General features: G+C 27.6%; 1 protein-coding gene across 1 annotated transcript; it reads right to left on the bottom strand.

Moving 5' to 3' along the window:
• Window positions 1–1152: 1152 nt before the first annotated feature.
• On the bottom strand, window positions 1153–8538 carry LOC109173064 (cytochrome P450 85A1-like). Its single transcript, XM_019322323.1, has 9 exons — window positions 8353–8538; window positions 6626–6952; window positions 5737–5886; window positions 4269–4514; window positions 2878–2964; window positions 2544–2622; window positions 2352–2461; window positions 1955–2079; window positions 1153–1240 (listed from the first exon to the last, which is right to left on the bottom strand). The coding sequence occupies exons 1-9, from the start codon at window positions 8536–8538 to the stop codon at window positions 1153–1155; spliced, it is 1398 nt and encodes a 465-aa protein (XP_019177868.1).
• Window positions 8539–15582: the final 7044 nt, after the last annotated feature.

Genomic DNA, 15582 nt, shown 5'->3' with positions numbered 1-15582 from the left:
TCCAAACATGTTCTAAATTTCCAAACGGACCCCTTAAACCTCAACTATTACAACATGTTTTGTTCATGGAATAAATAGATCTATTCCATTGTATTTCAAACAAAAAAGATCTATTCCATTGTTTGCTTTGATATTTTATTACCATAAATAACATTTCTGAGAATAAGTTATTCCCTTACAAGCTGAATAGTCACTTCAATGGTACTCCTGGTATTACCTATTCCTAAGTCCTAAAGAATATATTTCTTATTGTAATATGAAAATACCCTTCACACATATAATTCATGTTCATATGAGAACAACTCACTAGATGAGAACTTGTATAATATGAGTGTTTCATTTGGAAAGATTTAATGGCTAGGATTTATTGGCTAATTATTAACCATTTTTTTATTATTTATTGGGGGCAAGTTTTTATTTTCTTTAAAAAAAAAAACAAAAATAAATTCAAGCTCACTTAGAGCTATTTTTGAAAAAATGTTTAAATGTCTATTCAACCCCCTCTCCCTCCCCTCTTTCTAGATTTTTAGTTTACCCGAGACCAACATACTTACTTAGTAGACGCAATTAATGCTGTTTTTTTTTTTCTAGGTTTGTATAGAGCCTTTTTTTAATAAAGAAAATACTACTTCTACTCTCAAATTCTATTCACAACTTTTACTCCCCCTCACAAATCTTAGATGTATACAACTTTTCCCAACCTGCAAAATAAAAATGTTGTACTCATACTTACCCCATTAGGGAATATATGATAAAGTAAAATTTCAGAGTCCCATAATATACTTCCCTCTTTATGGGGTTTTTTTTTTTTTTTTTGCCTATAAAAATAAAAGTGTTAATCTATAAATAGGAGTAAAAATGACAATGAGGTGGGAAATAGAGTCTCCATCTCCACCCTATATTTATGTTTAATTTGACTTCTTTAAAGTTAATAATCAAAGCTAAATTTGAATCAACCTCATAAACAATTTAAAATATTCATCAATTTAGAGAGATGTAATACAAATAAATAATTACTTTTATCTTTCTCTTATGTATAAAAATTAAAATGTCATATCCTTCCAAATACTCTGTCAACCTGGGGTGTAGGGGCCTTTAGGATTGGGTATTCAATTTTTGAGAGAATTATAACAAGTCACAAGCCATCATTCATCAGTACTTGCTCACCCTGACATGCAATCCATTTATTGCTTCAACTCTGGGGAATTTCTTGATTTTGACTTCTTCAATTTCTTCCCATCTACAAGTAAATTTTTTTAAATATAGAAAAGGTTTCAGATCAATACGTGTATATAACAGACTTTTTACAATAACGTTTGTAAAAATAGCAACTACTAAAAGCAGAAATTAAAGTAGCAAAAGATAATCTTATAATAATTTCAAAGGCAAATTTGGTTTTCTAATTGTGGGTAAATATATCAATTCAATCCTTCAAAGTTAACATTTTTATCACTTTATGAACTAGTTTTGTCATAGCCTTTACAACTCAAAGACTAAATATGCTTACACATATATATAATTAAAGGATTGTATCGACTATTTACCCACAATTGAAGAACTAAATATGTCATTTTCTTGTATTATGTCGTTTATGAATTTTTTTTTTCTCATAAGGAATGTAAGATTAAAAATGTAAAATTATAAGATTGTCTTAACAATTAAAATCGATTGAATAAAATAAAAATTGTAATAATAAAAGACTAAATATGACAATGCCATAACAATTATAAAACTAAAAGTAAATTTTGTTAATTTGAAAATCTGACTAAACAAGTGGGTATACCATCATTATACGAAGTATGAGTTTATATTTTCAGTCAAATGTCATTTTTATGCATGGCATTGTAGATTTTCTCTATATATGTTTGTAAGTGCGTGAATGTGTATATGTATGTATACACATATATGTATATATCATTAACTTTCAAAGAAAATGTGACAAATGAATTATTACCTGTATTGTGTGACAAAGTGGTGAAGGAAAATAGATATCTTAACAATTCCCCATTCCTTTCCTGGGCAAAGCCGACATCCTCCCCCAAATGCTAAGTAGTAATTATGGCTCTCCAAGTTTTTATCCTGCACCATATCAAAATAACTTTTTGTTATCAGCTTTTTAGAAAATCACTTTATATGTAATCACCTATCAGTTAACAGTTAATTTATCAAATATCTTTCTACAATCGGCTAATGCTATAAATTAGTCAAACTCACTAACAGCTACCACTTATCAACTATTTATCAATTACTCATTAACTAGTTTATTTCGTTATATATAAAGTTAAGTAAATATAGATTTATATGCAACTAGTATTATATATTGTTAAGTTGAATTGAATTGTATAACCAACCTCTAACCACCTCCATGGATTAAAAGCATATGGCTCTGGGTAAACAATGGGGTCATAGTTCAGCTCTCTTACGTAAACATAGATTCTCCATGCTTTTGGAATCAATGATCCTGACAATTAAATGACAAAAGTAAAAAATTAAAAATTATCTAAATTAACAACAAAAACTTATTTTAAAATGTATTCACTTACCATTAAGAACAAGATCTTGAGTTGTCTGCCTCAAAACCCCACTGACAACCGTTGAAAGCCTTAAAGTTTCAAGAATGACCTGGAAATTAAACATTTTTATATAATAATAATAACGTTTGGAATTCAAATATTATTATTTATTCATCAAGGTTCCTTTTGAAAAAACATTTTAAATTTCTATTACAATGTAGTGTCGTCTGTGCAAATTTTTGTGTATTACTGACTCTGTTACAATGGACACTTTTAAGTACAGTTATACCGCTTGACCACAAAGTCTTTAACCGAGATGTGTATAAATATCAATTGAATGTACTAAAAATAAATTAAAACTTACAGCACGAGTAAAAGTCATGGATTTATATTCATCCCAAGTGATTGGATCCTCTGGTGTCTTCCCTTCGCGAATTTTGAAATGCTCATCCTACAAACAATAATGTAAAAAAAAAAAAATTGTCAAAACTCAAATAAACATACACATACATTATCGGATAGTGGCTGGATATTTTTTTGATCACCTAAATAATAACAAAATGTCGTCCACAATAGTGCATCTCTAACTAGGTCAAAGTATATATATGATGTGATTATTATGTAATAATAACTACTCTCTATAAATAATACATTACAAATTGCGGGCATTATATTCATTATAGATTTTATATCTTTAACAATTGGTGATTTTTGTTTTCATTTTCCTTAGATTTGCTAAAATGAAGCCAAAACCTTCTAAGCCTAGCTACCACTTATCATTCTTCCAAAAAAGATGAACCCCCAGGAGGTGCTCACTGCGCACAAGGAACCCCCCTCACTTTGAGAGAGGAGGTTGCTCCCACACTGCCGCTGGTGAGACTCGATCTCTGATCATTCTTCCAAAGTTTTACCTCTGTGACTAGTTGAGCTGCCCATGCGGGTAGCTACCACTTATCATGGATAGAGTATTTGTAATTGCTACTCTGTATTATTATATAAGTATTAGTATACAATTATATTTAATTGATATATCAAATTTATAAGGAAAAAAGTGTCAAATAAACCACTAAACTTATTGCTTTAGTGCAATTGAGTCACTGAACTTAAAAAATATGTAATTAAATTATTAAACAAGTAAAATATGTGTAATCGAGACATTTTTCAACATTTTCCAGTAAAATCTGATCATATAACTTACATAGTATGTACCAAGAATCGCCATTTTCTCTGCCTTACAAGTTAGGATGAAAGACTGAAATATTTTAAACTTAAATTGCAATAAAAGAAGTTACTCCTTATGTCTTATTTTATGTGTCTGGTTCGGTTAACGAGGTTTGATTAAAGTTATTTTGATTTCAATTTTTCATAATACTAAGCTTCGTATTAATTTATAATAAAATTTATATATTTAGAAACTACATTAGAAGTATTATAAAATACAAAATTTTAAATATAAAAATAATTAAAACTAATAAAGAAAATAAGCAAAAATAAAAAATAAAGAGTTAGTTGACCAATGAGTAGTAAACATGACATATAAAATGAGATAGATGAAGTATAAAAATGTCTCAATTGCACATATTTTGTTTGATTGCACACTTTATAAGTTCAGTGACTTAATTGCACAAAAGCGATAAGTTCAATGACCTATTTGACACTAGCTTGTTCCAATTTATAATTGCATCATATCATTCTAATCATAGTTTGAAAATGTGAGGCATAAGAAAGATAGACAAAAATAAATGATTTACATACCCTGAGGTGTTGTAAAGCCTTGGGGTGATCATGAAGATACTTGAGGCACATCATGGAAGTTTTTGAGAGAGTTTCATATCCAGAGTACAAAATGGTAATGATCTGATCATATATCTGCTCATCACTTAGCTCATATTTTGTCTCCACTTTCCCCAATAGTTGATCAAGCAAGTCGTTGTAGATTTCCTTTGAAGCTCTCCTCCGCTCCACCATTTCTCTCATCATTTTTATGGCATTTTTCCTTGCCTACCAATACAACAATAAATTTTTTTAAAAAAGAGTTAATTTTGATATTTTGAATACTATTGACTCTATTACAATATAATATTTGTTATATAGTATTTGTTCATACATATTTTTCTCAAACTATTGAAGCACAAAAAGAGTTAATTTTGAATTTAGTCATTCGATTATCCCTATTTTCTAAATTTTAGTCATTGACTTTTAAAGCTACCAAATTTAGTCTTATTAGAGTACTGAATTGTTTCCAATTTTATTACTTTGTAAACATTTTCCTGTGTGAAAGGTTAACATTGATGGTGAAATTAAGACGGCTAAAATACAAATAAGAATTAGGGCTTTGTGTAGTTGGTGGGGATTATTCCCGAGCGTCGTGCCTATACGGTGGTCGGTACTAGACCTATGGGACGAGCCGAGTCTGACCTGACCTTTGCCAACCTAAACGGCCTCGCTTCCCGACCATAATTGCTCACCAAACTTGGTCACAGGACAATCTCGTGAAGGGCTCCTCAACCTCTCCGTTATCGATCCAATTTGGTTGGAGTGGCCCCGTTAGGGCCTCGAAGTCTGACCCTGCATGATCAGGAATCTCATGGCACATGGTCCCATCCCTTTGGGCCACCGCCTTCACCCGTGCATGGCTTCCACGCGGCACACATGCCGTCAGGCAGGGATCTACCCCTTCGTTTAGCTATAAATACCGTAGGAGGGACTTTTTTTTTGCTATTTCTACGTTATAGCTATTAACTCGAAGACCGATGACTCACTGTCACGTTGACCGGGTATATTCCTTAAACCAACAAGCAGACCAGACAATAGGATCCGAACCCGGAACCGGCCTGGGCCTGTAGATTGTAAACGATACACCCCATATTTATTACATCAATAGTGTTCCTGTGTGTAAGAAATAATTGGTGCAATGGTCATGACTTTTCAATGTTACCCTCTCAATGTTAACGCACATAGAGAAAAGTTACGAGTAGATTAAAATTGAAAAAGATCCAATACTTAAGAACTAAATTTGATAAGTTTAAAAGTCAATAAAAGTAAAAATAAGTACTCCGTAATACAGAGAAATTAAATTACATATAAGTCATATTTTGCATCAAGAATCAAAATCTAAAATAATTGTGAATAAATAAACATTAAAATAGTGAAAATCAACTATGGGAAAGCAAAAAGTTAGAAAAAGATTGTCAAAACCTAAGCTAGTAGGGGATTGGAGTACCTTTAATGCTGCATGGTAAGCAGTACCAGGAATGTTGAGAGGTAAAGATATAGCTCCATCTGCCATCTTATCAAATTCTTGTTTGAAAGCTATGCGAAGTGAACTTGGTTCACTGTCCACTACCTGATAATATGTTACAAAAAATGCCATCTGAAACATTAAAGAGAGAAAAAAAAGATTAGTTAATCAGTTAATGCTGTAATATCTGTATTATATTGCACAATATACAATTATTTATTATTTACGTATTTTAAAAGGTTATTAATACTACATATCACATATCTTCTTGACTTGATCAACTCAACTAAATTGGTCAGTTTGCTGATTTAGTAACCACAATGTTACAAGTTCAACTCCCAACGAACTTAGACTGATTTATTTCCTTATGATTTTTTACTGGCTAGGGTCATAAGATGAGGTTTATCCAGTACTCTAATATAGTGTTTGATCTCAAGCAAAATTTTTAATTTATCCTCTAGAACCAGCCTAGTAAAGTCCATATACAATATATATATATAATGTCCAACTTAAAGTAACCATGGCAGATATAACATAATTAAAGATTAAGTAGTATAATTATGGCCCTATTCGGTAACATAATTAGCTTATCAATCAATTTTGACTTATTTGATCAATATTAGTTGTTTGATTTGATTAAACATCCAATATAAGTGTGATTAATTAGTTTTTGTTAACAGCTCGTCAGCTCATTGCTCTAAAATGCTAAAATTCAAAAAATTACTCAAAGTAGCTTTTTCAATAAGCTTTTTTAGAAAGTCATTTTGCATGTAATCAGCTAATAGCTAATTTACCAAACATCAAACACATTAACACAATCAGCTAATAGTTATTTACCAAATACCTTAAATATAAAAAGTTAAGTACTTACACTAAGGGTTTCCTGTTGGATATCAAGAGTTGTTCTGCCATGAAAGTCTTGGAGGTAAAGCTTCATGTACTTGTCAATCTTGGGCAGGAGATGATGTCTGATCATGGGAGTCCCAAAAAGGGAGAGCAAAGAGCCCCTAAAGAGCTTGTGATTAGGGCCATGCATCATAGCAATATTGTACTTGCCCATAACATCCCTGTTGGACTTAGGGTAGCCTGGGACAAATCCCTTTGCTTCATTCATCAATATGTATCTGTTCACATCAAGATCGTTGGATACAACTGTGGGACCACCCAATATATGTGTTTTATACAGATCTCCATACCTGTTCTTCATCACTATACATGGTTAGTTCCATCCACTATTTTTGTTTTGTTTTCAAAACAAAACAAAAAAATATAAAAAAAAACTAAATAATTTTCATTTTTCATATAGAAAGTAAAAAATATATATATTTGAATTCAACTATTTTCCAATTTAGAAAATGCAAAATTATTTGATATTTTACTATTTACTTTATATAAAATATAAATGTGTGTCGTATATTAACAATGGTGATATTGATATCGATGATAGTGTAAGTAAATTGTGGTGATGTAAACAAGCGATTATAGTAATTGAGCTACATTGGACCAAAAAATTATACAATTAAATGAATTAATGGTGAGTGAGAGTAATTAAAAAGTGATAGACAATGTAGTATATATATATAATGATTGTATGAAGGTGGGTAGATAGGTGATTTGTTGATTATCTATTTATTTATTTAATAAGGATATATAAATATATGAGGCCGGCTTGATAGAAAATATTAATAATAATAAACTTACCCACATTATGTTCTAGTATTTTAAAAATTTAAAAATACTAAAAAAATATTTCTTTAAAATTTTTAATTGACTTAAAAATAGCATTTTAAAATTTTGTTTTTTTTGAAGGTAAAAACTTAATTCATTAAATCACGGGAAAGACAGTTTTCAAGAAACGCACTAGAGGCATCTAATCACTCCCCACAACCTGACTCTGAAATGGCCTCCCTAGCAACAATGTGGGTGGCACAATTCGCAGATCGTCTAACAAAACAGAATTGAACATCGTGTATCTCAGATGCCAATTCTTTAACATCCTCTACTATAAGTCCAAATGTAGAATTAAAAGGAGGGGAGGTAAGGGAATAAAAAACAGTTTGGGAGTCCATTTCCACATCAATATTGCCTATATCAGTACCTTTGATCCAACTTAGAGCTTCTCGTAAACCGATTGCCTCGACCTCGTTATCAGTGTAGGTGCCGGTCAACCGCATATTCTTCGCAGCCAAGAACGTTCCATTATGATCTCGCAACACCCATCCCAAACCCATTGATTCTAAAATTTTGTTTTTAGAATTTAAAAGATAATTAATTTTGAATGGAAAACAATATTTTTTTTTATTTTCCATTTCTGAAAAAAATAGAGAATTCTCCCTTCAAGTGATCTTTTAATTGGTCCCTTTCCTGTGACCTTCCTTACAAAAAACATTAATGTAATCAAACCACAACTCAATTTTTTTTAATCCATTATGCAAACAAATTAAAGTTTAACCCGTTCAAATTGATTCGTGGGATAAAGTACATAGACAAATTAAACGAGTCAAAAGGTATACAATTTTGTTGAATTGAAATGTAAATTAACCAAATTAACAAAAATATTATAAAGAGAGAGAGAGAGAAAAGGAAGCAAACTTGCATTGATCTGCGTTGAGCCATGAAAGCTGGTCCTTGGTGTAGAAAATTGAGTGTCTCACCAACAAAGGGCAATCCAAAAGTACCAGGGGGCACCCCTTTCCTGCTGAATCTTATGTGGTTCCATTTTACTAAAATCAAGAAAATAGAGAAGAGGCCAATGCTCAACCAAATCACAACCTCCTCCCCCATGCCTAGCTTCAATTCCTTGAATTCATGTATATATGGAATTTATATATATTTATATATACATTAATCCAAGACTACCAGGGGGCATGCACCTATTTAACACTCAAAAGATTTTCAACTTACCAAAATATTCTGTAGCCAATTTACCCTAATTTGAGTAATATTTCGTTCGATTTAGAAAATATTTTAGATAATTGCAACATTTTTAAGAATTTCAAAGGGGAAATGGCACTTTTTCCCCCTATGTTATATACTTATAGCACTTTTTCCCCCTCAATTATTTATGTAAGCACATTAGCCCCCTCAATTATTTTAAAAGTGGTGGTTTTCTCCCCTAATATATTAAATTGACATTTCTACCCTTAAAGTAAACATTTTATTTAGTTTACTTCTCCAACAAATTATTGCGTATATGTAGCGATTACCACGGTTCGGTTCGAACTGAACCAGACACTATAGCAATCGAATTAAAAGTTTTCAGTTATGATTCAGATCTAGAACCCAATATTTGGATTTCAATTTATTAAATTTAAGAATAAAAAAAAAAAAAAACTGGATCATGAACCGACGGTTCCGGATCCCGTTCGCGATTTTGAACCGTCTTTATTTTAAAATTTTATTTTTTATTTTAAAATAGTTTAAATTCAACAATAAATGTATTTTATTTTTTCAGTTTGGAACATGAACCGCCCATTCCAGTTCGTGATTTTAATAAACTCTAAATATCGCGTTTTGATTATAAATTGTAATTGGAATATTTTGGTTTGGTTACTATAGTATCTGGTTTGAACCAAATTATAGTAATAATTTATTGGAGAATAAAAATAAATGAAATATTTATTTTAAGGGTAAATATGTCCATTTAACATTTCAGGGGGAAAAAGAGCCACTTAAATAATTGAGGGGGAAAAAGTGCTATAAGTATATAACATAGGGGGAAAAAGTGCCATTTTCCCAATTTGAAATTACCTAAAGTTTTTCAGAATGAGACTTTCCCAAATAATGCAACCATTTTCCAAAAATCTTACTTCCCATAAAAATTTCACTTTTTTGGCCATTCATATTTAAATCTAAAAGGAAAATACATTCTTCTTTCCTATTGTGATTTTCCTTCATTGAGTGCTCAATTGACAGCACGACTAATTTAAAAATAAACTTTAGTTACCTTAAAAATATATAAGAAATGTGTTTATTTTAATTGACCATAAAGTATACCAACATAATAAAAACAAAAAAGAATTTAATACAATAATGAAATATCAGTTAATGAATATTAAAGAGTGATTATTTATGCCCTTTTATTTGAATTTCATATTTGGCATTCATTTAGATTAGGTATAAATTTTATTTTATAATTGGGTAAATAAATTAATTTAGGACTTTACCATATTAACAAAAAAGAAAAAGTATTAAAAGTTTATCAAATCTTGGCGTAACTTAATTACTTAACGGATCTTTTTAAAATCAAATAATGAGAACATACAAATTAAATTTGTTAATTTTTTTTTACCAACTAGTATTTGCACCCGTGCGATGCACGGAATGTATTCGTTATAATATATGAATTATAATTTGCTTCATATTCGATAGTGTAAATTTTAACGTTAATTAAGGTTTGTATGAATGTTTCAAAATTGAATTAATTGGTCTCATTATCTGAATGTGTAGTAATTTAGCTATAGAAATTTTTGTAACGGAATATATACGTAATATGTAGATATATAACATTTTTGTTATATTTGTGCAAGAAGAATACATAATATAACTGTTTTGAATTAGACACGGTTGAAAACCTCTTTGTAGACGACATTAGTAGTAGTAACAAAAGTTTGTCCATCCTCGTCTATAGCTAAAACCTTAAGGCCATCAGGATGAGTGACTCGGGAAAAAGTCAACGTGAGTTAGTGTTGGACTCTGGCTTTTGTTGATAATCATTACATATGCTAGCATCAACGGGTATTAATTAAATTTTAGTCAACTAAACTTCACACGGAATAAATTTTATAAACTAATTAATTGATTATCATAATATTATTTCCATAACTAATTAGTACGTCACACACGGAATATTTATGAAATATATAGAAACTAATTATATATACACGAATATGAATATATAATTTCTATAATTAATTAAATTTTAATCAACTATGAAATTCACACCGAATAAATTTTATAAACAAATTAATTAATTACTATAATATTCTTTTCATAACTAATTAGTCATACACGGAATATTTATGAATTATATATAGACTAATTATATATTTACGGATATTACAGAAATGTCTCTAAGTTTTTTTTTTTTTGGGAGGGGGGGGGGTGGGGTGGGAGGATTTTGCTATGAGGATTTTACTTTTAATTTATATATATATATATATATATATATATATATATATATATATATATATAGATTAACATTATTTTAAGCTTAAATTAATACAAATATTAATCTTTACTGTAATTTAAATATAAGATTGAAAATATATACAACTAAATTCGAATAAAATAAAATTATTTCAATTTTAAAAATTTTGAACGGAAATCTATATATATAAAATAAAAATTTAAAGATATTAAATTAAATAGAACATTTCAATTCTGTCTTCTTTTTTTTTTTTAATGATACTGACTCTACTACATTATAGTATCTGTTCATCTATACTTTTTCAACCTAATGAAGCATAAAGAGTCAATATTGCCTCCATTAAGGGTCGAACTCATGATCTCCCATATAGAGGAGTCGTTATGTTGTGGACTCGTGCCCAGCGTGCATCATGGGCACGATAACGGTATCGTCAGGCACCATTATCTTCCTTCTTCTTTTTATTTATTTATTTATTTTTTATTTAATTTCAGAACGCTTTGTTATGGGAGCATATATTCACAGCTTTGTGTTCATAATTTCATAACTGTACATTCATAATTCTATAACTGTACATTCATAATTCCGTAACTGTACATTCATAATTCAATAACTGTAAATTCATAATTTTCGAAGCTCTATGTTCATAATTGTAAGTTCATAATGTCAGAGTTCTGTGTTCATAATTTCATAACTGTACATTCATAATTCCATAACTGTACATTCATAATTTCATAACTGTACATTCATAATTTCATACTGTATATTCATAATTTCATACCGAACATTCATAATTTTCGAAGCTCTATGTTCATAATTGTAAGTTCATAATTCCATAACTGTACATTCATAATTCTATAACTGTACATTCATAATGTCATAACTGTACATTCATAATTTCATACCGAATACACTGTTAACGCCGTTAACGGCCTTTCGAACAATTTTTTTTTTATAGTTAGAACAGCGTCGTTTTCAGGGAAAACGACGCCGTTTTAGAGTCGTGCGTGCGCACATGCGCATAGCATAATTTGTCCATATGGAGAGTCACTACATGCCATCTGATCACAAAGTGCTGGGCCACTTCAATTCCATCTAATTAAAACAAATTCCACATAACTTCAAAACATAATAATAATAAATTCCACATATCAATTGGTGAACTTGAAATTTTCATTTTACTTTATTAGAATATATATTTTTATTTTATATGAAATTTGTTGTCATTCAAAATTTTAATTTATTTTAATAGAATATATGTTTTTCTTTTTCATGAATACTATTGTCATTTTTATTTTCAGTCAAATATTTTTTTAATACATATCAATTAATTTATAATATAATTATTAATATAATTGTCGATATATATTCATAATTTATATATTTCATGCCATTTTTAATCAAGTATTCATTATCATTTATTTTTTCAACTACTTAATTTTCATGCCATTTTTATTCTTAGTCAATAATTCTTTTTTATACATTTCATTTTTAATTTACTATTATTTGGACGGTATAACCATTTTCTTTTTCATTTGAGTCAATATGGGATCATTTTTAATTTTTAATCAAGTATTAATAATCATATCTTTTACAATTGACCTAATTTCACTGCCATTTTAATTATCAATCAAATATTTTTTTAAAAAATTTTAAATTAGTTTATAGTATAATTTTTAATATAATTTTTGATATATTTTCAGATTTATATATTTCATGCCACTTTTAATCAAGTATTAATTATCATGTCGTTTTCCAATTGACCTAATTTCCATGTCATTTTTATTCTCAGTCAATGATTCTTTTGTAATACATATTAATTAGTTAATTAGTAATAACACATTTTTTATATTTTCAGTAATATATTTCGTGCCATTTTCAATCAAGTATTAATTATCATTTATTTTTTCAATTAGCCTAACTTTCATTCCATTTTTATTTTCAATCAATGATACTTTTCTAATATATATTAATTAGTTAATTATTAATAAAATATTTTTATATTAGTTAATTAGTAATAACACATTTTTTATATTTTCAGTAATATATTTCGTGCCATTTTCAATCAAGTATTAATTATCATTTATTTTTTCAATTAGCCTAACTTTCATTCCATTTTTATTTTCAATCAATGATACTTTTCTAATATATATTAATTAGTTAATTATTAATAAAATATTTTTATATATTTCCAGTAATATATTCTGTATCATTTTTAATCAAGTACTAATTATAATTTTTTGTTTTCAATAAATAAATAAATAAATAAATAAATAAATAAATAAATATATATATATATATATATATATATATATATATATATATATATATATATATATATCATTTCCTTTTCTAACCATGCCATTTTTTTCTCATCCAATGATTTTTTTTTGATACATATTAATTAGTTAATTATTTATAACAGATTTTTTTTATATATTTCTAGTAAATTATTAATAACAAATACCTTTTTCCAATTTACATATACAATAGTTAATCTGTTTCCTTTCCTACATAATTAATATGGGGATCGTTTTTTTCTTAAAAATATATTATACCATAATTTATGTATTTTGTGGCATTTTTAATCACAGTCAATTATTTTTCCAATTTACTTATACTATTGTTTGGGCTGTCTAGCCATTTTCCTTTTTCATTTGAGTTAATTTGAAATTATTTTTAATTTTTAATTAAGTATTTATAATCATTACATTTTCCAATTGTGCTAATTTCCATGTCATTTCTATTCTTAGTCAAATATTGTTTTAATACATATCAATTAGTTTATACTATAAATATTAATATAATTGTCGATATATATTTAGAATTTATATATTTCATGTCATTTTCAATCAAATATTAATTATTATTTTCTTTTTTAATTGGACTAATTTTCATTCCATTTTTATTTTCAACAATCAATGATTCTTTTTTATTGCATATTAATTAATTAGTTATTTATTAATAACATATTTCTTTATTTCCAGTAATATATTCTAATCCATTTCAATAAAAATATCATAAGTTGTATATTCCGTGTCATTTTTAATCTCGGTCAATTATTTTATACTTTCTCAACCTACTGAAACACAAAGAATACTAATAACACCTCCACTGAGGCTCGAACTTACAATCTTTCAAATAGAAATCCAACCCGGATACCATTATACCATATAGTCTTGGTACATATCAATTAATTTATACTATAATTATTAATATAATTGTCGATATATATTTAGAATTTATATATTTTATGCCATTTTTAATCAAATATTAATTATCGTTTTCTTTTTCAATTTGTCTAATTTGCATGTCATTTTTATTCTCAGTCAATGATTTTTTTAATACATATTAATTAGTTAATTATTAATAATATATTTATATATTTTTTTTATTTCCAGTAATATATTCTGTGTCATTTTTAATCAAGTATTAATTATCATTTCCTTTTCAAATTGATCTACTTTTCATGCAATTTTTATTCTCAGTCAATGATTCTTTTAAATACATATTAATTAGTTAATTATTAATAACAATTTTTTTTAATATTTATATGGTGAAGTGATTTTATGATACTAACAACTATTATTGTAAATAAGTTTCATGTGTAAATACGATATGTAACCTTTATTCATTTTAAAGTTTTGTTGTGTAATAACTATATAGGAAACATTGCGATATTACAATTGAAAAAAAATACTATTATTTTATTGATTTCCAAAAACATACTATCAATTAAATAAGATTTGATATTTAAAATGGGTAATTAGCTAAAATAATAAACTTTTAATACACTGTTTTAAAATAACAAATTATTACAACTATTATTGTAAATAAGTTTCATGTGTAAATACGATATGTAACCTTTATTCATTTTAAAGTTTTGTTGTGTAATAACTATATAGGAAACATTGCGATATTACAATTGAAAAAAATACTATTATTTTATTGATTTGATTTGGTATCTTCAAACTCATACCAGACGATATAAACTGCAAAACATATTGACGTACGTGAGAATATAATTAGAAAAATGTAAAAAAATTCATACAAAAAGAAAGCAGAGAGATGAGTCTGAGATTCTTTGATTGAAGAAGTCATTGTATTTATAGGTAGAAAATACTAATTCAAAAGTAAAGTATAATAATTTATTTATTTAAGGGAAAGTATAATAATTTATTTATTTAAGGTAATAAAATTATTATTATTATTATTATTATTACTAGTATTTGCACCCGTGCGATGCACGGAATAGATTTGTTGTAATATATTAAGAATATATGAATCGATATATAATTATTTAAATTAGAACATCAAATATTATATAGTGCAATTAAATACATGGTTTGGATCGTTTATATATTTTGATGTTATCATTGCTTGAATTTGTGCAAATAATTGCTCAAATTAATAGCTAATGTCTAGATGTACGCATACAGTGCTATAACTTTGAAGATTTTATTTATCATTGTTTAGAATTTTCATAAATTAGGAAAATGTGCTCGTTCTCTAACAACTCAGTTATAGAAATGAATTGGTATCCTTATTCATTTGTATGGAAGATATATTTTTTTTGTCTAGATATATAACAATGTATTCATTAAAAAAAAAACTTAATATCACCGATTATATTTACACATTATTGAAACCTCTTTGTAGACGACATTGGTAGTGACAACACA

Source organism: Ipomoea nil, unplaced genomic scaffold, assembly GCF_001879475.1.
Source record: "Ipomoea nil cultivar Tokyo-kokei standard unplaced genomic scaffold, Asagao_1.1 scaffold0465, whole genome shotgun sequence".
Lineage (NCBI taxonomy): Eukaryota > Viridiplantae > Streptophyta > Magnoliopsida > Solanales > Convolvulaceae > Ipomoea > Ipomoea nil.
Note: the sequence above shows the minus strand (reverse complement) of the source record. Positions and strands in the feature narration are given on the sequence as shown.